Here is a 21953-nt window from a genome sequence, read left to right on the forward strand (position 1 = left end):
GGGATGAACAAATTCTATAGTTCATCCATGCGATCTTTAAATGTTTGCCATTGCCTATCCACCATCAACCCTTTAAGTAACGTTCCCCAATCCATCCTAGCCAACTCGCACCTCATACCATCGTAGTTTCCTTTATTTAAATTCAGGACCCTAGTCTCTGAGTCAACTACTTCACTCTCCATCTTAATGAAGAATTCGATCATATTATGATCGCTCCTCCCCAAGGGGCCTCGCACAACAACATTGTTAATTAATCCTTTCTCATTACATAATACCCAGTCTAAGATGGCCTGATCTCTCGTTGGTTCCTCGACATACTGGTCCAGGAATTTAAAATTAAAAAAAAGAATTTTGTGTTTATTAAATGCAATGGAGCCAAACTGCAGAGATTTTTTTGTGTACATAATGTTTGCTTTTCCATTTCTTCAATTTTATATTTCTGAATTGCAACATCGCTAGATTTTCATGTTTATCTTTACAGATCGGTACAAGGGCCTTCCAACAGCTACCCGAAAACTGCAGTTTTTGGAACTACAGAAAGAGCTGATTGATGATTTCAGGATTCGTCTAACTCAAGTGATGAAGGAGGAGACCCGTTCGCCTCTAGGATCCCGCTACTGTGCCATTCTGAATGCTGTCAACTATATAGCAGCGGTGCTAGCTGATTGGGCAGACAATGTGGTAAGAACATTCATACCTCTGCAGTAGTAATTTTGGAAAATTTTGGTTTGATGGCAAGAAAGAATACATCTGTTTCAAAATAACTGTATATATGCTTTAAGTATCTCTAGTAATGTAGACTAGAGTAGGTTGACATATCATTATGGCATTAAGTGAAAGGCTTCTGTTTATATGATGCCCAATCACATCTATCAAACCTTTCAAAGTGCTTCGCAAGCAATTAATTACTTTGAACTGTTAATGTGGCAGCCATTTTGTACACAGCATGATTCTATAAATAGCAGATGAGTGACCAGTTAATCTGTTTTTGGCGGTGATTGTTGATCAGGGATCTTTAACTATCAGAACGGGCAGACAAGGTCTCAGTTACTCTACCGTGGTTGACACGGCCCTCGACCGTGTCCGTTCTATTTCCCGCACTTCTGCCCTCACCCCTGCCCCTCCCTCCCGGAACCACGATAGGGTTGCCTCACCTTTCACCCCACCAGCCTCCACATTCAACGGATCATCCTCCGCCATTTCCGCCACCTCCAACGTGATCCCACCACCAAACGCATCTTCCCCTCCCCTTTCAGCATTCCGTAGGGACAGCTCCCTCCGACATACCCTAGTCCACTCCTCTATTACCCCCAGCACCCCTTCCCCTTCGCCCGGCACCTTCCCGTGCAAGCGCAGGAGATGCAACACCTGCCCCAATACCTCCCCCCTTCCCAGGGCCCCAAACACCCCTTCCAGGTGAAACAGCGATTTACTTGTACTTCTTGCAATTTAGTATACTGTATTCGCTGCTCACGATGCGGTCTCCTCTACATTGGGGAGACCAAACGCAGATTGGGTGACCGCTTTGCGGAACACCTCCGTTCAGTCCGTAAGGGTGACCCCGAGCTTCCGGTCGCCTGTCATTTCAATTCACCGCTCCATTCCCACTCAGACTTCAGCGTCTGCGGCCTCTTGCATTGTTCCATGGAAGCTCAGCTTAAGCTCGAGGAACAGCACCTCCTCTTCCAATTAGGCACTTTACAGCCTTCTGGACTCGATATCGAGTTCAACAATTTCAGATCATAACCTCGGCCCCCATTATATTTTTGTATATTTTTTATCCACACGTTTGATTTGTGCTTTTTCCTTTTTTTTTCTCTCCCACATGGCAGCTGTCTCTCATTCTGCCAGCGCATTTCACACTTTTTCTAGAGCCATCCTTTGTCTCTTTACCTGTCCTATTACCATCTCGTCTCGCCTTTAATATCTTTTAATGTCTCTTCACCTCTCAGACATTCCCTTTTGTTCTTTCATCCCCTCCCCCATTTCCCAGCCCCCAAACCCGCTTTTCAATCTGTCTCATTTCCTGCTTTTTTTTTTCTCAGTTCTGAAGAAGGGTTTCGACCTGAAACGTTAACTCTGTTTCTCTCTTAACGGATGTTGCCTGGCCTGCTGAGTTTTTCCAGCGTTTTCTGTTGTTATCTCAGTTAAACAGTCATTTGAAAGGATAGCCCTTTTAAAATGCAAAATTTCCAGTGTTAGTCTAGATTGTGCACTAAATGTTACTAGTACAATATTTCAAATATATAATTTTGTTAATCTGTGGGGAAAAAACAAGTTGCGGGTGCAGTTTAGAGAATGTTGGATCACTTACAACCTTTCTTTTTAAATTGCTAAGCCAAGTGATTTTAGTAATTAAGGGGGAAATTGGATCAAAGAACTATTTTTGAAGTTTAGAAATTTATTTCCCTTCTGTGTAGTTCTTCCTGCAGCTTCAGCAAGCAGCACTTGAGGTTTGTGGAGATAGCAACACCATGACTGAGTTACAGCTCGGCCAGCTTGCCTCTCTCGAAAGCTCGGTCTTTGATAATATGATTGACTTACTAGAGCGTCTCCGATATGACATGTTGACACGACAAGTAGAGCATGTCTTCAGAGAAGTGAAGGACAAAGCAAAACCTTACAAGAAGGAAAGGTGAATATTGAGGCTACTATATTGCATTGCCATGTATAACTGCAGAAATGAATGTCATTTAACCCATTAAGATTAAAATGTTAAAATTGGCATTGAATATTTTAAAAACTATTAAACTCTATGGTATCAATAGGGGGAGGAGAGATTGTACAAAAAAACAAAGGAAATTGATGGCTTCTCACCCCAAGTCGAAAGTACAAATATGGATGTCGGGCAAGGCCAGGTTGGGAGAAAGTTAAAAATCATGGTTTTGCTGATGCCTTGAAATCCATCCATTATACTGCAATGGTCATTAAAGGAAACAAACACTATTTAGTTATGAATAACGAAAAGAAGGATTTGACTTATTTCAAAACTTCTGTAGTAAGTAGGCAGAGGTACAGTACAGTTAGTATTTTTGGGAAAGTCAGGAATCCATGCTTAAATTTTACAGGTTGAATTCTGCACCCGTCACTTCCCCACTTCAGTTTTTTCCCCTTTGCTCCTGAAGGTAGTGTCGTGTCGGGGTACTGGCAGCTTTCTGGAACTTCACCCAAGCTGGGCAGTCTCCATGAACCTAGTTAGTGAATGTCACAACCATGTCTTATTTTGGCCTTGCCTGACATCCATATTTGTACTTTCCACTTGGGGTCTCTGCATAGTGTTTGGAGTCCCTGCCGCAGTCAACTAACTTAATCCAGACCAGGAATGAAACTTGGGAAATTCCAGGCTTATCTGCCTCGGGGTCATACACTGGTGTCCACTTACTCACTGAACCATTGGTGAAACTCAACATATTGGCCTGGAATTTGCAATGAGAATAATGGCGAGGCTCGCAGTGCTCACAGTTATAATGGAGTAAATCTGACAGCAACTTCTGGAGTACGTACATGCGCAGTTTAATGCGGAAATCCAGAAGTTGCTGTGAAAGATTCCTCGCTCCTCCACAGGGTGCGCTGTTGCAGTCCTTGCCAATAGATTTGGCCTTGAAATGCTGCACTAAAAACAGCAGAAAAAGTTAGGGCTGGTGCATCCAGTAGTGAGTTTTTAACGATGTGATAAGTGATAATTACTACCGAACAACCTCTGTGGCCCTGAAAAATTAACTTTACAAGTGTAGAGTCTCATTCCCTCAGAAGAAAATTAGTGTTGGGAGATGTTAAAAATAATTAAAATACTTTGTTTTTACTTTTTCTGTCTCTTTTATCTCTTTCCCTTAATCCCATCTGTATTTTAGTTTTTTGTACATCATTTAAATCTAATTTTATATTTTCTGCTTTATACTTCCTGGTTTAGACTCTGTCTCAGTGAGGATTCTTCAATCTGATTGTTTGAAGAGCCTCTCTATTGCTTGCACTGCTCACACATGCCACAGATACCCTGTAGAGGGCGCCGCGCTGGAAAAATGCCAGATTAGAGGAAATCACCGCCGCGATAAGTCTGTGGGCAGCTGTCAACGAGGCGAACAGCGAGTGCCGTTCCTTCGCTGCCGAGAGCAAAATCCAGGCCATTAAATTTATTTCAAAACAGAGTTTCAAGTTTAGTTTGGTCAATTGTGACATGACATGTAGGATCTGAATTGATCAATTTAATAAACTGCAGAAATTTGGTTCACTTACAGAAGTTTAATCCCAAACTCTCTAAGGACATTATCAAATTTGATTAACAGCAATAGGCCTGGTACTGAGACTTTAAAAGTAACAAATGTATGCAGTGTTTAAAATAAAAAGGGTGTAACTGAACGTTGCTTGAATGAACTGCATAGGGATTAGCTCTGATAAAGTTCTTAAACGACATGGCAATGTTAAAGTTTAACAAATTCTCCAAGGAATACAAAGCATTCATGTTATGGTTACTGGGGCCATTATTAACAATTCTGATCAAACTTTCAAGGATTAATGAAGTGCTTTCCTGTACAATATCCTGAGCCAGATCCACCAAGGGCTCTATTAAAGCAATTAATATTTGATTATAATGAGCCAATATTAGATCATGATATTTAATATTGGTCAAAAAGCAGTTCATTACAAGGTTACACCTCGTTACACTTGATCTGGTTAGACAGACATTACTTACGGCAGGAGGTTTTATACTCCCAAGCTGGATCATTTGTAGGCATAAAAAATGTTAAATTCGAGTAGTTTGCCAGTAAATAACACGAGTCCTGGAAAATCCCTCTTTTAAAAAAAAAATATATATATATTTTGTGTGATAGTCTCCTACACTTCTGGGTTAAGTGTTCCATAGTTGTCTATTGTGTACTGTCGATTTGTACAATACATGATGATGAGGTTACTCTGGGGATTTTGTGTCTCGACTGAGATATTGATAAACCTTTTTCTCTGTCTGTCTCGCTCTCTGCTGCCCCACCCCCAACCCAACACAAATGGGGAAAGCCTCCCATTATAAAAAGAATGTTTTATCGGGTGCTATTCTTTTACAGCAACAACATTTATTATTCAAATATATTCTTATTGGATGCATGTCAAGTTGAGACATGGAACCATCTACAATATCATATGGCAGTTTTCTGAAACTTTGTATATGACTTACTTCTTCAAGGTCCAGTCTCCGCCAAATACATCTTCTGTCGTGGCTGCAATAACTCGCTGATCCTAGCGATAATGGTCAAATTATACTGCCAATACCTGGTTTATTTTTTAATAAAATTACATGCTACTGCTGCTGGTGTTTGTTCAGTTGAAGATGCATGGCATCACTGTCAGTTTGCATAGAGTAACTGCTACTCATCAGGTCAAGGTTTTAATCTCCATACATTCCAGAACTTTAGGAATTCAAAGTTCTTCGATAGTGTGTGTATGTAAGTAATCGAACTACAGGATCACTAATACTGGTTATTTATTTTATAGGTGGTTGTTTTTGCCATCTCAGTCAGACCAGGCAGTGATGTGTTTGTCTAGTTCAGCTTGTCCAATGTTACTGACTCTTCGAGACCTCTTGCTGCAGCTGGAGCAGCAACTCTGTCACTCGCTTTTTAAATCTTTTTGGCAAATGCTTGCTGAGAAGCTGGACTTGTTCATCTACCAGGATGTAAGAAACGAACAAATGAAATTTTTTTTTTTTTTTTTTTTTAAAAGAACAAATAAGACTTGTACTATGATTATAAACTTGCTTAAACATTTTAGCTGTTGTGCCTTATGCATTGAATCATCTCATCAGCGATTTAAATAAAGAAAACTTAATCTGTGATGTGGGATTTCAAAAAAAGTTTGCTTTGTAAACTTTTTCAATGACTATTTCCAAACCAGTAAAATACAGGAAACAATGATTCTGATCAAATAATATTTAAACTTTTGAATTTCATATAGAATAATAGGTGTGTATGTATTCCCTAGCTGATTTTGTATCAATATATAAAAAAGATCAAGCTACATATGCATATGTAAGTTCCAAAATACATAGAAGTTCCAACATGGAAACAGACCATTTGGCTCAAACAGGTTGTGTTGGTGTTTATCCTCCATAAGAGCAAATAGTCCTAATCACATTTACCCATATCCCTATAACCCCTTTTCCTTAATCCACCTATCCAATCTAATCTTGAATGTTGACATAGTTTTTGCCTCAACCATTAAGTCTGAAAGTGAATTCCACAGCCTCACAAAATAAGTGTGTAAATAAGTTTCTCTTACACTTAGTCTTGTATCTATGGCCCCCTCAACTATCTACTCTGTCCCATCCTTTCATAATTTTAAACACGCCCATATTGTTCGAACCAAAAAGACCCAATTTTTCGAGTCTTCATACTTGTATTTCCTAATAGCAGGCACCATCCTAGTGAATTGGTGTTGTACCCTCTCTAAAGCCTCAATATTATTCCTATAGGGTGGAGCCCAATACACATAGTACTGAGGTGTAATTAAAGCTTCCTATAGGCTCATCCTTATCTCTTGCAATAAAACCTACAGTTCCAGTAGTCTTGCCAAAGCTTGATCAACCAGAGGTACTGTGAATCTCCAGCCCCAAATCCCATTTCCTGTTGGACCCGTCCCATGACCTGGTTAGCAACACTTTTTGCATGAATTTGTGCACTTCTGCAGATAATGACCAAGCATTGCACCAGCATGTTTCCACTTTGCACACCAGATGCTTTCTAATATACAGCCATCTTCATAACTGCTTGATGTTATTGTGTATCAATTATGGATGGTTTTCAATTGTGTTGAGTGCTCATACTCATTTACATAGGACTCTTAAAGCCATCAGAGAGAAGATACTCTCAGTTGATCACTTGGCTGAAAGAACAATTTGTCACCCAGTCCCTGCTTATCAATGATGATATAATTTGCCAGTTGATTTAAGACAAGGTGTACAAATTTTGTAGAAAGAAGGATATTATCTACAGCATAGTTTTATGGGGTGAATTAATGTTTTGGAGTTGTGTAATACATTGCCCCTATGGGATTTAAATATAAGTGTCTATTAAGGCTGCAGCCTTTCACTTTGCAGTTGGTTACTACTGAATTTCTATTTTTTTGCTTTCACTTTCAATTTTACAGATTATACTGGCAAATCACTTTAATGAAGGTGGATCAGCACAGCTGCAGTTTGACATGACTCGGAATCTTTTCCCACTGTTTGCCCACTATTGCAAAAGACCAGAAAACTACTTCAAGGAGTAAGTATACGGAGTGCGAGCCTAATAATTCCTGGCAGCTTCAGTTGATAGCATTGTCTAAGATTTTTAAAAAAACTTACTGCAGACACTCGTGTAAATAGATCATCGATTTCAGTGAGGGCAAGAGCAGGATCTTCATCAAATGCTAACGTAACATGGAATTATTTTTTTTAATGTAAAAAGCTTCACATTCTTCTATTTTGCAATTATTGAGACAAACTTGTTTTATAACTTTCAGATTAAATGTGTTGACAAAGTAATTAAAGCTTGAAAATGGGTGCCATTCAGAATCAGAAAATTAAGCAAAGCCCAATTCAGGCTATCGTGCCTGTGCAACTACAGGCTGCAAACTGGAGTTATTATTACTAATCCTAAACTTATGTCCGCTTTTTACAAATTTACTGACCCATGGAAATATCTTTTATTACTTACCCTCTTAAAATTTTGAATACATTTGCTAGATCTCCCCTTAAATCTTCTTTGCTACAGTGAATATGGCTCTAGTTTTTCAAGTTTCTGACTAAATCCTCTCACTCCTGGTATAATCCCAGTAAGTCTACATTGCACCTATCCATGGCTCCAGTAGTTTTTTGATAATGTGGTGCCCACAGTACTCCCAACTATCTTGTATCAATGTCTTCTACAGATTTATCACCTCCTTGACTTTGCACACAATGCCCCTATATATTAAACCTTTATCCATTTTGTGGCTTTTTCCACTTGCAGTCCTGTTTTTAAAAGATTTGCGAAGTGCCACCTCCAGATCGCTGTTTCTTCACTAAACTGTATTTGCCACATATCTGCTCATTCTATTTGTATTTGTCTGCCCAGTTGTATCCTGAATTTGTCCTACTTTGATATCTCTGCACCATGTCTAAATTATTTAAGCATATGGAGATTAAGTGACATCCCACCATCGATTCCTCGGCTGTGCTACTAATTACATCTTGCCAAACTGAGAACATCCATTCACTCCTACTCTCTGCTATCTATACTGCCAATTTATCTTCAATACCATGAGCCTTAACCTTTTTAATAAATTTCCTTAATATTTATATCTACTATTTGTTGTTGCCCTACATTCTGCTGAGAGACTCTATGACTAAGTCCTTCTGTCACCAATCTTTTGACGCTGCGGAGGCAAAATACTCTAAGCATTCTCTACCAGGTGTATTGTATTCAGCAATTTATCAAAGATCCCCTCTTTACACTACACTAAAATAGTTTTCTTTAAAATAGTCAAACAAAATAACTATTAGTGCTTCAAATGAACAATGCATGCAGAAAAGTTACTTTGCTGTCGTTTATTTAAGTGAACCAGTTTTATTAACTGTCAGGTTGCCACCTTATCCTCTTAATTATGATATGCTTATAAAAACCTTTCCATTAACTTTTTCATACACTTAGCTTTCAACTCCCTTTTTACTTCTCTGCTTTTCTTTTGTATTGTCAGCTTCTTTCTTGGACTTCATATTTGATGCAACCTCCATATTCTAAGAACTCCTTCTCATTTTGCCCACCGTTAAGTTTTATCCTCTTAAAAGTCCCCCATTATTGGCCTATTACTTCTCTGAATTGTCTACATATTCTCATGTGTTTTGTAGTTATGTGAATAGCAGTTGTGCTTTCCTTGATTGAAATAATTGTCAATTGCATAAAAATTCAGTAATACTGAATGAGATAAAACACTCGGACTTAATTTTTTTCCCTAGAGTGAAAGAAGCTTGTGTCATCCTGAACCTGAACGTGGGTTCAGCACTGTTGTTGCGAGAAGTGCTACAGACTACTTCTGGCAAAATGACTGATGCAGTCGCTTGCTCCGAACAGCCCACAGCTATAGCAGCTCTGAATGAAATTGGAGTTTATAAACTGGCCCCACAAGCTGTTGAGATCCTGTTGAATCTAAAGACAAACTGGCCAAGTACAGGCAAATAAGAACCTTTGATTAGCTGGAATATCATTGTTGCATTTAAAAATGAAGCATATGATTGAAATGACTCTACAGTGCTCAGTGCTGCGTGTTCAGAAGCATAACGATGAACACATTGAACTTGTGAATTTAGAAATGCCAACCCAGACTGTTCTGCATTAAGTCCCATTGAATTAAAAACAATTGTACTGAAAATGGAGTCTATGCAATAGACTAAGCTGTGTACACAAACTATTCCTTTCAAACAGCTGTTATAAAATGAGAATACTTCTGTAGTCATGTTCTATAGAATGACAGATTGTGATGAATGCTATTTCAGAATCAGTTTAGACCACACATGTATCCCAGAATAACATGATACATATGACAAAAATCAAGACTTCTTTCTTTAAAATTCAAATAGGTTACCATGTAAAGGTTAATATTCAGGGACTGTGTCTGGTCCAGTTTACATTGCAGTTTAGTGTAAGTGAGGTAACAGTTTTTGTATTTTCTATCTCACTAGCTTGGTTAGTTAAGCCTGTACCTACTCCACTGTGTCATTGCTTCTGTTCACTTATCAACTTACTGTGTAATAAATCTGTGGCAGTTTTCAGCATGAGCCCTGATTTAGTGAAATGTTTGTTGTACAACCACCTGAGGGCTATGAATATCACGGTGAAGAAGTTTCTGACTCGCTACAAATTAACCAGATAGTGGGAAGGTAAAAGCACTTTCCAACTTAATAGAAGCAAGGGCTCATCTACGGAGTTTTCTGAGATGCATAAGAGTACTGAGGTGAAAAATTGCTCTGTTAGTAATGGGCCATATGTACAGCAAAGTTTCCTCTATCCTGAATGCACCAATATGGTCTTGGCATGTGAATTTTAATGGAGTAATTTTAACCTATCCTGCCTGGTGGGAAACCAATGGAAAGTAACATGGGCAGTCAATCTGTGTCAGTTTCTGGGTGGGCTAGTGTAGCGTACCACCGTAGTTAAATTTGCTCCCTTTGCATTCGTGCTTGCAGCGAGAGAGCAGCTTATGATGCTTATCCTGTACTGCTCGTTGTTCTCTACCTCCATCTGTCTAGTCTGTCCTTGAACACAAACCCTTGCATGTTATATTCGTAGCCACACAACTTTAGCCCAACTGAGACAGATGATGACGGGGGGGGGGGTGGGGAAGGGAAAAAGAGGGGCACAGCAATACTGCCAGAAAAGTGCAAATGTTCCACACTACTACCCAAAGACAAAGGGGTCAAGAGAAGTATTACAGTCCATCAACCCATACAAAAAAGGGATCATCAGATTACACTATTATCCAAGAAAATAAAGCAGCTAACTCCCAAGTCATAGCCCCAATGAACCAACAAGACAGTAAATCCTAATGAAGTCTGTGGAAACCAATTAAGTGCAGGACAAACCACCCCCTGGCCAGCCCAACAATACAGCAACAGTGAAATAACTGCAGCAGTAAGATGCAATCATTTACCAGCAGCCAAACTGTCATAGTATGAATAAAAGCCATTCATGATTATAGTTGCTGTGTGTCAATCAAATAGTTCAGGAACCTATAAGAACGGCTCTGTAATTGTTCAGAATAATTTAGTCTTGGGAGCCAACAGGTTTGTCTGCCTCAGTGGGCACTGCAATTAGGAGGCAACGAGGCTGACAGGTGTCCTGGAAGCACACTGGGTTAGATGATCCAAGCTGCTGATAGGGAAGGAGCTGGGTTAATCTGTGTGAATGAATACATTGGTTGGAACTCAACTAGTAAACAAACAAAACAGCAACAACAGCGGCTTCCGTATGGAAGTAAAGTGGACAGGGTTGAGTGATGTGTACTTAATCCTCTGCTCACAGGCCTCCACCTTCATTAAAGATACAATTTCAGCCATAGAAAGGGAAGTTTATTATTACTGGTGATGCTCAGTGTCTACGTAGAGGTAAGAAATGAGATATTATACTGTAAGTACATTATATTGAACAGTGGTAAGAAATGGAGTGTGAGATTTTGTATACAATCTAGGTTCTAGTACTACAGTACTAGTTGTAATTATGAGGGACTTTGGAGTAAGAGTTGCTAGAATTCAACCAGGACCTTTTCCATAATTTTAAGACGCAGTGCTAGATCTGGTTCGGAGATACACAAGTGACCTGAAAGTAGTATAGTGGCTAAAACCTAGTTAGATTCACATTGAAAACATAATGAAAGAGCTCATGATCTCAGTACCAGAAAATACTGTGATACGAAACCACTAACCTTTAGATTCTTGCACTCTGCCTTGTGAACCCCACAAATATATATATATGGTCTACTCTGTTGCACAATAAAGTGGACCTACAGAAAAGCAGGTCTAGTGCTAAGCAGCTATCATCTCTGTGGTAAACCACTGTTATACCTGTCTGTATGTGTATTCCACTAGGTACAGGTCTGGACATGCCTCGGCTGACTCCTCCCACTATTCCAGGTATATAAGTGACTACCTCCCAGTCCCTTAGTATTCTGGACGGGTCGACCACTCGAGACTAGACCTTCATTCTTTAGTTAATAAAAGCCTGGTTATTACTCGCTTAACCTCAGTCTTTTGAGTAATTGATGGCGCATCACTCTGTAATCATCCTTCTCAAGTGTGGACAGCTATCCAACATGATAAATAATCTCCCATGACTAGATAGTCCTTCCTGTTACTGGACAATTTGAAAAAGAGAAAAAAAGATATACAAATTAATATTGGGAATGAAAGATACTATCTATTGGAAAACTAATTAAAAAAAATGCATGTACTATAAATTGTCAAATAATTGTGGGCTTATAACATTTGTTGCAAGCTTTGAAGAACATATTCTACCCTTCCATGTAGACTGCAATTAATACAAATGTTGCAGTGGTAGAGGTGCACACGAACTCAGCTATCTAGTTAGTTAATGAAGGAGTATAGACACCATCAAAACTGCTGGGTGAGTCACATTGCGCTCATTCAATCTTGTGGTTTTGACTGCACTATACAGAAGAAATGGCGAATGATTTAAGTATATATATTATGCACAGTAGTCATTTGAAGGATTGGAATTACTTTTGAGCTATGATCAGTAATTTATGATTCAAGTGCAAAATAGGTGCCAGACAGGCATGTAAATTTGTGCAGACCTGATGTCTGTCGATATTCTAACATACACAAACTAGGTTCTTAATCTCTGCATGAACTGAGACTCACCCCAGCTCTTTGGTTGGAACTAATTTGAAGGTACATAAAGTCCAGCCAGAATAAACTGATAAATTGCCACCACTCACAGGCAGCTTCAGACAGCACACTTCCGCTTTCCCTGATCTAGCAGGATTTTTTTAATATAAAAAGAAAATCCCTCATCAATTCACAGGAAAATAAATAAAAAGCTGAATTTATTTGCCATACCATCTCCCAAATTATATCAAAAATATCAAAGACTAGCTCTATTTGTAAAAAAAACCCTCTAAAATGTCATTTTAACATAAATTTACAGGCATTCTCTACTTGGTCTGTTTTACATACAATTAAGAAATTACTTTTTTCCATAAGCTTTCCACAGTTTCTATCAGTCTCTATGCCAATTTGAACAAGATAAAATGATAAGTATAAAAATCATGCCATTTCCCAACAATTAGCTAGAAATGTATCAGAACGCACATAATAAATGGCAGTACTATTAATGGTTGTAATATGACTTTTTGGAAAAAAATTGCTATTAACAGTGAAGCATTAGAAGGCAACATATCGTACTGTACAAGACTCAACCCACTATGATAGCAGAGTTTAGCGTAATTGTGGGCCAAATCAGAAAAGCATTTTTAGGGCTCAGATAATTTATATTCTTTAAAATAAAAAAGTTCAGTACAATACGGTCTCATTTCAGCAACTAGGTTGTTTACATTTTTACTTGACAATTCTCCACAGGTTTTTATAGACCAAGTTTATAATACAATATTATAGAATATTAGTTAATTTACAAAATAATGGACTTCAAGCTTTGAATTAATTAAGAACTGCAAAGGTGATCAGCAGAGTAAAAATAACACTATTTTCTTTTCTAGGTAATAAAATTTAACATCTGAGCTTCCATTATGCAAAATGGTCATGTAAAGGTCAAAGGTCCGTCGTTTTATTCTCAAGTGCAGCTGCTATTTGCTGCAGTCGGACAGAGAGTTGCATCTTTTGTGCTGCTTGGTCTTCTTCTAAGGCATTTATTATCTGTAAAGCCAAGGAATGTTATAATGTTAATGCTGAAATTAAACAACAGATTGAAACAGCACTTTCTGTAATACATTGCATCACAGATGTCCTTACACTGGTATTCATATATTGCACTTTTTTTTCTCCGAGATTTACTGAAGTATGGTGAACATGGAAACTATGAAAAACTAATGTAGCTTATGAGCAAAATTCTAATAAACATCAGTCATCTTTCTCAGTATTCAAAATATTTACAATACAATCTGCATGTTTTGATGCAGTTAAACTATGTTTTTATACTTACCAGCAAAATTAAACTAAAAGGTAGGTGACAAATGTTTAAAAATACTCAAACTGATATAGGTAATGAGTACTGCAGTAACTGGAACACAAGCATCATTATAAAAACAAAATCTCACCTCGTCATAATATTTGTTTGTGTATTGGTATAACTGATGCAGTGCTGCCACAGTGTTCAGTTTGTCTGTATGAGCCTGGAAAATAACAAAACTATTAGCAAGCGTAACACGTTTCTTGAAACACATAAGCTGTAGCACTAATGATAACTTGTCCTTTTATAATTGAAAACCCACAACTCAAACTGTGATTGAATTATAGGTATCATCCAAACACAGGCAGTGCATAAGCAGCAATGGTTTCACTTCCCTTCTTTGCACCATCACCTCCAGTTCCCAAGGATCTACACTCTGCCTGCTCCACCTCTATATCTACAAGTTGACCGTAGCAACATCATCGGCAGGCAGTCAGTTTTCACATGTATGCTAATAATATTCAGCAATACCCCATCATCACTTCTCTCGAATTCCTCGACTACCTATCCGATGCCACATTTTGGATGAGTCACAATTTCCTTCAGCTCAATACTGGAAAGCCCAAAGCCATAGTCTTCAGCTCCTGCCACAAACGGCGCTCCCTTGCCACAAACTCCATCCTCCTCCCCACCATAGTCGTACGCTGAACCAGACCCAGTACTCGACATCCTGTTCAACCCTAAACACGAGTTGAAATCGAACATGCCATCGTCAAGGCGGCTTATTTACACCTTCACATGTTGCTGACCTCCCTACCTCAAACCCTCAGCCACTGAAACGCTAATCCATGCCTTTGTCACTTCCAAACTCAACAACTCTTAATATTCTGCTTGTTATCCAAAACTCTGTTGCAGGACCTCTACAGGGCCATCAGCGAACAACAAACTGCGCACCCAGACGGAGCTTTTATCGTCGCGGGGGACTTCAATCACACAAACCTAAAAACTGTACTACCGAAATTCCACCAGAATGTCTCCTGCCCCACAAGAGGGGAAGAACACACTGGATCAAGTCTACACGAACATTATAGACGCTTACAAGGCCATTCCCTGCCCCCACCTTGGGAAGTCTGACCACCTCTCCCTGTTTCTAGCCCCGGCATACAAACCGCTCATCAAAAGAGAGAGAACATCAATGAGAGCAGTGAAAGTATGGCCAGAGGGGGCAGTATTGGAGCTTCAGGATTGCTTCGAACGCACTGATTGGGGCATGTTTGCCCACAATGACATCGAGGAATACGCATCCACAGTGCTATTCTACATCAACAGCTGCATCGAGGTCGTCACGACCCACAAAAATATCAGGTCATACCCCAACCAGAAACCCTGGATGAACGGAGAGGTCCGCTCACTATTGAAAGCACGCGACGCAGCATTTAAATCTGGCGACACGGCGGCTTACAGAGCAGCTAGGACCAACCTAAAAAAGGGTATCAGGACTGCCAAATGGAAACAGACACTGCGGATAGAGGATCACTTCCGCAACAACTCGGACCCCCGGCGCATGTGGCAAGGCATCCAGTCCATCACTGACTACAAAGGCAAAAACACCAGTCCCCCGGTCAGCAACGCCTCCCTTCCGGAGGAGCTTAACAACTTCTACGCTCGCTTCGACAGGGACAACAAGGAGCCGGCTACCAAAGCCTTGCCACCCCCGGAAGACCAGGTGCTCACTCTGTCGACCTCCGACGTAAGGGGCGCTCTACGCAGAGTGAACACACGAAAGGCTACTGGACCGGATAGCATCCCTGGACGGGTACTCAAGGAATGTGCTGATCAGCTGGCTGATGTCTTCACCGCCATCTTCAACCTGTCATTGGCCCAGGCAGTAGTCCCTACATGCTTCAAGACCGCCACCATCATTCCTGTGCCTAAACAAGCGGCTGTGACGTGTCTGAACGACTATCGACCTGTCGCACTCACACCCATCATAATGAAGTGTTTCGAGAGACTGGTCTTAGCCCACATCAAAGCCAGTGTTCCTGCCTCCCTTGACCAACACCAGTTTGCCTATCGGGCAAACAGATCAACGGAGGACACAATCACAACTGCTCTACACTCGGCACTGAATCACCTAGATGGTAAGGAGACCTACATCAGAATGTTGTTTATAGACGACAGCTCAGCATTCAACACTATCGTCCCCAACAAGCTGGCCACCAAACTCCAAACTCTTGGCCTGAACACTTCCCTCTGCAACTGGACCCTGGACTTCCTAACAAACAGACCCCAGTCTGTCAAATTAGGTAACCACACCTCCCCCCCCCCCCCGACCCTGAACACGGGGGCCCCACAAGGATGTGTGCTGAGCCCCCTCCTCTACTCCCTCTTCACCCACGACTGTGTGGCTGTTAATGGTTCCAACACCATCATCAAGTTTGCAGATGACACCACGGTAGTAGGCCAGATCACCAACAACGATGAGTCAGCCTACAGGGAGGAGGTCCAGCATCTCGTGAAGTGGTGCGCCGACAACAACCTGGCCCTTAACACCAAGAAAACAAAGGAAATAATCGTGGACTTCAGGAAGTCCAAAGGTGGAAGTCACACCCCCATCCACATCAATGGGGCGGAGGTGGAAAGGGTGGCCAGCTTTAAGTTCCTCGGAGTCCACATCACGGAAGACCTCTCCTGGTCCCTCAACACCTCCTCTCTGGTGAAGAAGGCCCAGCAGCGCCTATATTTCTTGAGGAGGCTGAAGGGATGTAATCTGTCACCCCCGATCCTCTCTAACTTCTACCGCTGCACTATAGAGAGCATCCTGACAAACTGTATCACGGTATGGTACGGCAGCTGTAGCTCCCATGACCGGAAAGCCCTGCAGCGGGTAGTCAAAACTGCCCAACGCATTACCGGCACCCGGCTACTGACCATAGAACATATATACCAGAAACGCTGCCTACGGCGGGCACGGTCCATCATCAAAGACCCTACCCACCCCAGCCACAGTCTGTTTGCCCTCCTACCATCTGGAAGACGCTACAGATGCATTCGCACCCATACAACCAGATTTAGGAACAGCTTCTTTCCCAGGGCTGTCATCCTACTGAACTCCACAAATAAACACTAAAGCCTGCACATCTGCCGATGCACTTTATTATGGTCATATTTATGCTAATATATATGTACAAATGTATGTTGAAATGTTTAAGTGTCCTAATCCAAATTGTACACTCTCGGGAGCCGCAAGCCTACATTTCATTGTACTGCACTTGTGCACGAACAATGACAATAAAAGTTGATTTGATGTGATGTGATTTGATTTGATGTGATGTGATGCATTAACTCCCACTCGCCCATCGCCCCCATCCTCACTGACCTGCATTGGATGCTGGTCCACCAAAGCTTCACATTTAAAATCCTTGACGTTGCCTATAAAACCCTTCATGTCCTTGCCCCATGCGCTCTGTAATCTCCTCCAGCCCTAAATCCTTTCCTGAATGCTTCGTTCCTCTGACTCCAGCCTTCTGTGTATCCCTTTCTTCTTTCACTGCACCACTGGTTATCAGCTACCTCAGTTGTCTTCTTTGGATCTTCCTACCTAAACCTCTGTCTTTCTCCCCATGTTTAAAAACTTGTGTAGATCCATCTCCTCATCCACATCTTTGGACACCTCTCCTAAACTCCCCTTTCCGGCTCAATGTCCATTTTCCTTACACTGTGAAGTAGGGACGTTCCTCGAGTTAGAAGTGTTATTTAATGCAAGTTGTTGTTTATCTGAGGAGTCAAAGAACAGTTGGGTCCTTCATTCTCTTGTTCATTCTGTTGGGTTGGGATTTTAAATTACTCTGGAAAGCAGCATTTTTTATGGACTTTAGTGGATATTGAATGTGTGTAATATTTAATCCAGGATTAAAAAACATCAATTGTGTGAACAGAATTAGTCTACAGAAAAAAATGGATTATTGAAAATCTATTCAAATCAGAATAGAAAGGGATACAATCACTATAACATATTGATATTAGGAACATCTAAGAGAGAAGTAATAGGGAGATTTTTCTGGGTACACCCAGGAGCACTGTCAGAAATATCAGGCAGGTTTCTTTACAGGCGTGTGCTCCGAACCCCGCATTCCCTCCCCACCAATTTGTTTTGCATTCACTCGCCTAAGTGATCCAGTGCATCTGGTCGCAGACCCAGGAAAACCTCCCCAAATATTTTCAGCAATTGAGTTTGAATTACACTTCCCCCAATCTCAAGATAGGTCAAAAACAGATACAACTTACTCTTGAGACCTCAGCTAAGTGTGTGTTCATATCTTGATCACTGACTTGCACCATCTGACGAATACCCTTGTAATAGCTGTTAAACAAAGAGGGGAAAAATTTGTCAACCTAAACTTAAATACAGGGTTTTCACCGAATAATCCAAATCAGCCTTCCACCGACACACCTGGACTGTCCCACAGCAAGGTAAGAATGGGTCAATTTGGAACACAGTCTCAAGCTACCACGGATGCTCTTCCATTTCAACAGTTGTTCACCGCGCAGGACCCTTGAACTCTCCATGTCTCAGCCTATGCTAAGGGAAGTCGGCAACATTTCCCTGACCCTCAAAATGAATGGTTCCCAGCATGCCCATGACACATTGAGGTTACTGGCACAGTTAATATATTCACCTGTAAGTACCGTGTAACAAAGCTGTACAGACTTCACAAAATGCCTGCATTTTTAAAAAAAAGGGTAAAACAACTGCTGGCATTGTAATTGGAATTAATGTTAAGGAAATAGCCATGAGGGTTTATACATTTGCTTGACCCAAATATGATATGAATTTAGGAGCCAAGCTTTTTTTTTTTGAGTTATACGGGCTACTATTGAAACAGAATTAAAGTGTATTCATGTCCTGAAATTCTTTGCCTTTGTAACATTGTTGTGATTCCCAATATTTTCTCTAATTAGCCTTGCCGTATCCTAAGTATTCTCCTTGGTTAGTAAGATCGGACATTCCTGTGGTAAATATCTCAACTAACCCATCAGGAAAAGTGAACCGTGCAAAGTTTGAGAGCTCTTCCCAGATGAAGAAAGTGAATCTAAATCTCAAATTCAACAGAAGGTAGAATGGGAATTTCAGATGAGATTTTTTTGGTCACAGTCCAGTAAATGCAATGGTAACTACCAAAACTACTAACTGAACTTCAAAGTGAAACTGTTTGAAGCTTATACTTATTTTCTCAAAACTTGTCAAATTTATCATGCATTTTTCCCACTTACTCCTCCACCATTTTCTTGTATGTAGAAATTTCTCTTGCATAAAGTAGCTTGTTGCTCGGAGAGTCCTAAGGAATAGAAATATACATTTTATATGAACAGCTGCAATACATTTGTTACCTCAGTCATAGATCAGAAGGGCCATACAAGTAAATTTAGAGATGCAGTTTTATGTATTTCTGGATTATAATAATTTTTTTAAAACATCAGGAAAAAAAATCTCATAGCTTCACCACTACCCAACACCTCTGAAGTAAAAGCTAGTATCAAAGTTTTTCCAGATGCTAATATTTTCATTTTTGACTTTTGAAGTGGAGATACTTACTCTGCTCAACTTGTGTTCGGTCTTTGTGCAAGCGTCCATGAAAGTCTGTGCAATCACCGATAAAGACGCATCCACTACTTCATTAACTTTCACATCAAATATGAAATGTGGGTTTTTCAGTATGTTTACCCAGAACCTCAATGGCAAACTGGAAAAAATGGAATACCCCTTAAGAAAACTTGAGAAAAATCAATGGACATTCATAGGAGAAAGACAGCGGTGTGAAATTCCACAAGTATTGTATATGGTCCTTTTTTCATCCCAGTTCAGTTCCATCCTATGTCACACACCTTTCTTCAGCTAACAAGGCGGCCAATGCAGTTTTAGAACCGACCACTCGTGTGCTTAGCATATTTTTCCACTTTTCCAATATATATTTTCTATATCCAAGGATGATCACTGCTGGCCAGTTCTTGGAAAAAAGACTATGGATTAAGTGCAAGTGTCCCAAAATAGTTAGTGTTAGAAATATAGAAATTCAATAAGGTATTTGTTAGATTACTGTTATGATCGCCACACCCACCATTTACCCACATTAACATTTTCTTACTCTCCATTATACTAGTTAGGATGGGATTGGATAAAGAAACAATTTAGCACATACAGCATTGTCTAAGTGGAAGTGACTGGCCAGCTCCTATTCGATCAGGATTCAATTTGGTATATCCACCTCCAAAGAGAATCACATTAAGCAATCCATATTAATTGGAAAGGCCAATCACTGCAAACCTATGCTGAGCTCAATAGGAAACTGGTCATAAAGTGTACTTGGCGTCATCAGTATATTAAAGCACCAGGCTATGGATATCTCAAAGGTATCAATCACTCCCCAAAAAGTAAAGTCCATTCTCTCAATTGTCTGTATAGATGTAATAAAGAATCAATTTTTTTTTGATGGTAGAGCTGCCACCTGAAGTTCTCAAGTGGGTCATCTCACTTGCAGGCCATCGAAAAGGTAAAAGCAATGAAATATAACGATTGGGGGCAACGGTTAATAGAGGTAGAACTAGGCTCAGACCTACCCCAAACAAGTGTGTACTTTTAGAGATTCCTAAATGAATCCACTACTCCAAAACCTGGGAGGTATCTTTCACATGATCCTTCACAATGTGCTAGGTGTTGTCTTCATACAAGGAATCCAATGTTTTAACAGGACTATTTGTGGTCTTTCACTTCACCATAGGCTCCAATATAGGCAGCCAATGGTTCGAAGGTCAGGACAAAAGCAGAGTTAGAGGAATTCTGTCCAATGCCTCTCTCCAGACTAAAGGCCTCGGGGAGTGGCTCATCAGCACCATGGCTAAAGGCCTGGAACAAAAGGTTCAGATCCAGTCCATGCAAGTACAAGCACAACCACTTGATCCTGTTAAAGGACTTGGCAACCATCCATTTATCAGACTTCCTCCATATAAAATGGCACCAATTAAAAACATTAAAAAAAAATTTTTTTAAACAGAGCTTAAATGTTCCAGTCCAGTGTATACAAGTACTTTTTTCAGCAAAACATAGGGATTTCTTTAGACATGGGGGTCACTGAATTTGATATATCTTAAAATGGACACTAAATAAAATGTTTAGCATTGAAGACGTTGGGGGTAATTTTTCCATCTTTAATCACCTGAGCATTAAGCTTTACCTGGCTGAGTGCAGAATGCGTGGCAGGGAGGATTGCACACCAGTAACAGAACCCGCTTGATTATTCCTGCATTTATATTAATGGAAGGAAATTTGGGCAGGTTCCCTAACAAGCACGGTGGCATAGTGGTTAGCACTGTTGCCTCACAGCACCAGGGACCCGGGTTCGAATCCGGCCTCGGGTGACTGTCTGTGTGGAGTTTGCACATTCTCCCCGTGTTTGCGTGGGTTTTCGCCGGGTGCTCCGGTTTCCTCCCACAGTCCAAAGATGTGCGGGTTAGGTTGATTGGCTATGATAAATTGACCCTTAGTGTTAGGGGGATTAAATACATGGGGTTACAGGGATAGGGTGGGATATGTGTTGGTGTAGGGGTTACGGGAATCGGGTGGGATATGTGTTGGTGCAGACTCGATGGGCCGAAATGGCCTCTATCTGCACTGTGGGGTTTCTGTGATTCTGTGAAGTGTGCAATCCTTCCCACCTGATATTCCTCTCTGTTTTCCACCTAGGCAGTGCTCAATGCCCAGGTGGTAAAGATAAAAATTTACCACTATGGAAATAGGAGTTTTTATAGTTATATAAAAAGAAAAAGGGTGACTAAAGTAAATGTTGGTCCCTTAGAGGATGAGACCGGGAAATTAATGGTGGGAAATATGGAGATGGCAAAAACACTGAATGAATATTTTACATCAGTCTTTACAGTAGAAGACACTAAGAATATCCCAACACTGGACAAACAGGGGGCTAAGGGGGGGGGGGGGGGGGGGAGGAGCTAAACACGATCAAAATCACTAAGGAAGTGGTACTCGGTAAAATAATGGGACTCAAGGCGGATAAATCACCTGGACCTGATGGCTTACATCCTAGGGTCTTGAGGGAAGTGGCGGTAGGGATTGTGGATGCATTGGTAATAATTTTCCAAAACTCCCTGGACTCGGCAAAGGTCCCGGCAGACTGGAAAACTGCTAATGTAACACCCTTATTTAAAAAGGGCAGTAGACAGTAGGCTGGAAACTATAGACCGACCGGTTAGCCTAACATCTGTGGTAGGTAAAATTTTGGAGTCCATTATTAA

General features: G+C 40.6%; 2 protein-coding genes across 7 annotated transcripts in view; one reads left to right on the top strand and one right to left on the bottom strand.

Annotated features, from left to right (window-relative positions):
• Positions 1 to 9784, top strand: part of rint1 (RAD50 interactor 1) — a 35531-nt gene extending 25747 nt beyond the window's left edge. For all 3 annotated transcript variants that reach the window (XM_086010488.1, XM_086010487.1, XM_086010489.1), the window contains 5 exons: positions 482 to 681; positions 2421 to 2635; positions 5485 to 5665; positions 7135 to 7253; positions 8966 to 9784. In XM_086010488.1, the coding sequence (XP_085866614.1) occupies positions 482 to 681; positions 2421 to 2635; positions 5485 to 5665; positions 7135 to 7253; positions 8966 to 9188 (938 nt within the window). In that variant the 3' untranslated portion in view covers positions 9189 to 9784. The remainder of the gene's footprint in view (positions 1 to 481; positions 682 to 2420; positions 2636 to 5484; positions 5666 to 7134; positions 7254 to 8965) is intronic.
• Positions 9785 to 12548: 2764 nt separating this feature from the next.
• LOC147105761 (plexin-B2-like) overlaps positions 12549 to 21953 on the bottom strand; it is a 274135-nt gene continuing 264730 nt past the window's right edge. For all 4 annotated transcript variants that reach the window (XM_086010484.1, XM_086010486.1, XM_086010483.1 and 1 more), the window contains exons 33-37: positions 19243 to 19390; positions 18921 to 18985; positions 17934 to 18009; positions 13795 to 13869; positions 12549 to 13393 (exon numbers count right to left, since the gene is read on the bottom strand). In XM_086010484.1, the coding sequence (XP_085866610.1) occupies positions 13289 to 13393; positions 13795 to 13869; positions 17934 to 18009; positions 18921 to 18985; positions 19243 to 19390 (469 nt within the window). In that variant the 3' untranslated portion in view covers positions 12549 to 13288. The remainder of the gene's footprint in view (positions 13394 to 13794; positions 13870 to 17933; positions 18010 to 18920; positions 18986 to 19242; positions 19391 to 21953) is intronic.

This window comes from Somniosus microcephalus, chromosome 17 (assembly GCF_052327205.1).
Source record: "Somniosus microcephalus isolate GS21.2 chromosome 17, FLI_Smic_1.0, whole genome shotgun sequence".
Lineage (NCBI taxonomy): Eukaryota > Metazoa > Chordata > Chondrichthyes > Squaliformes > Somniosidae > Somniosus > Somniosus microcephalus.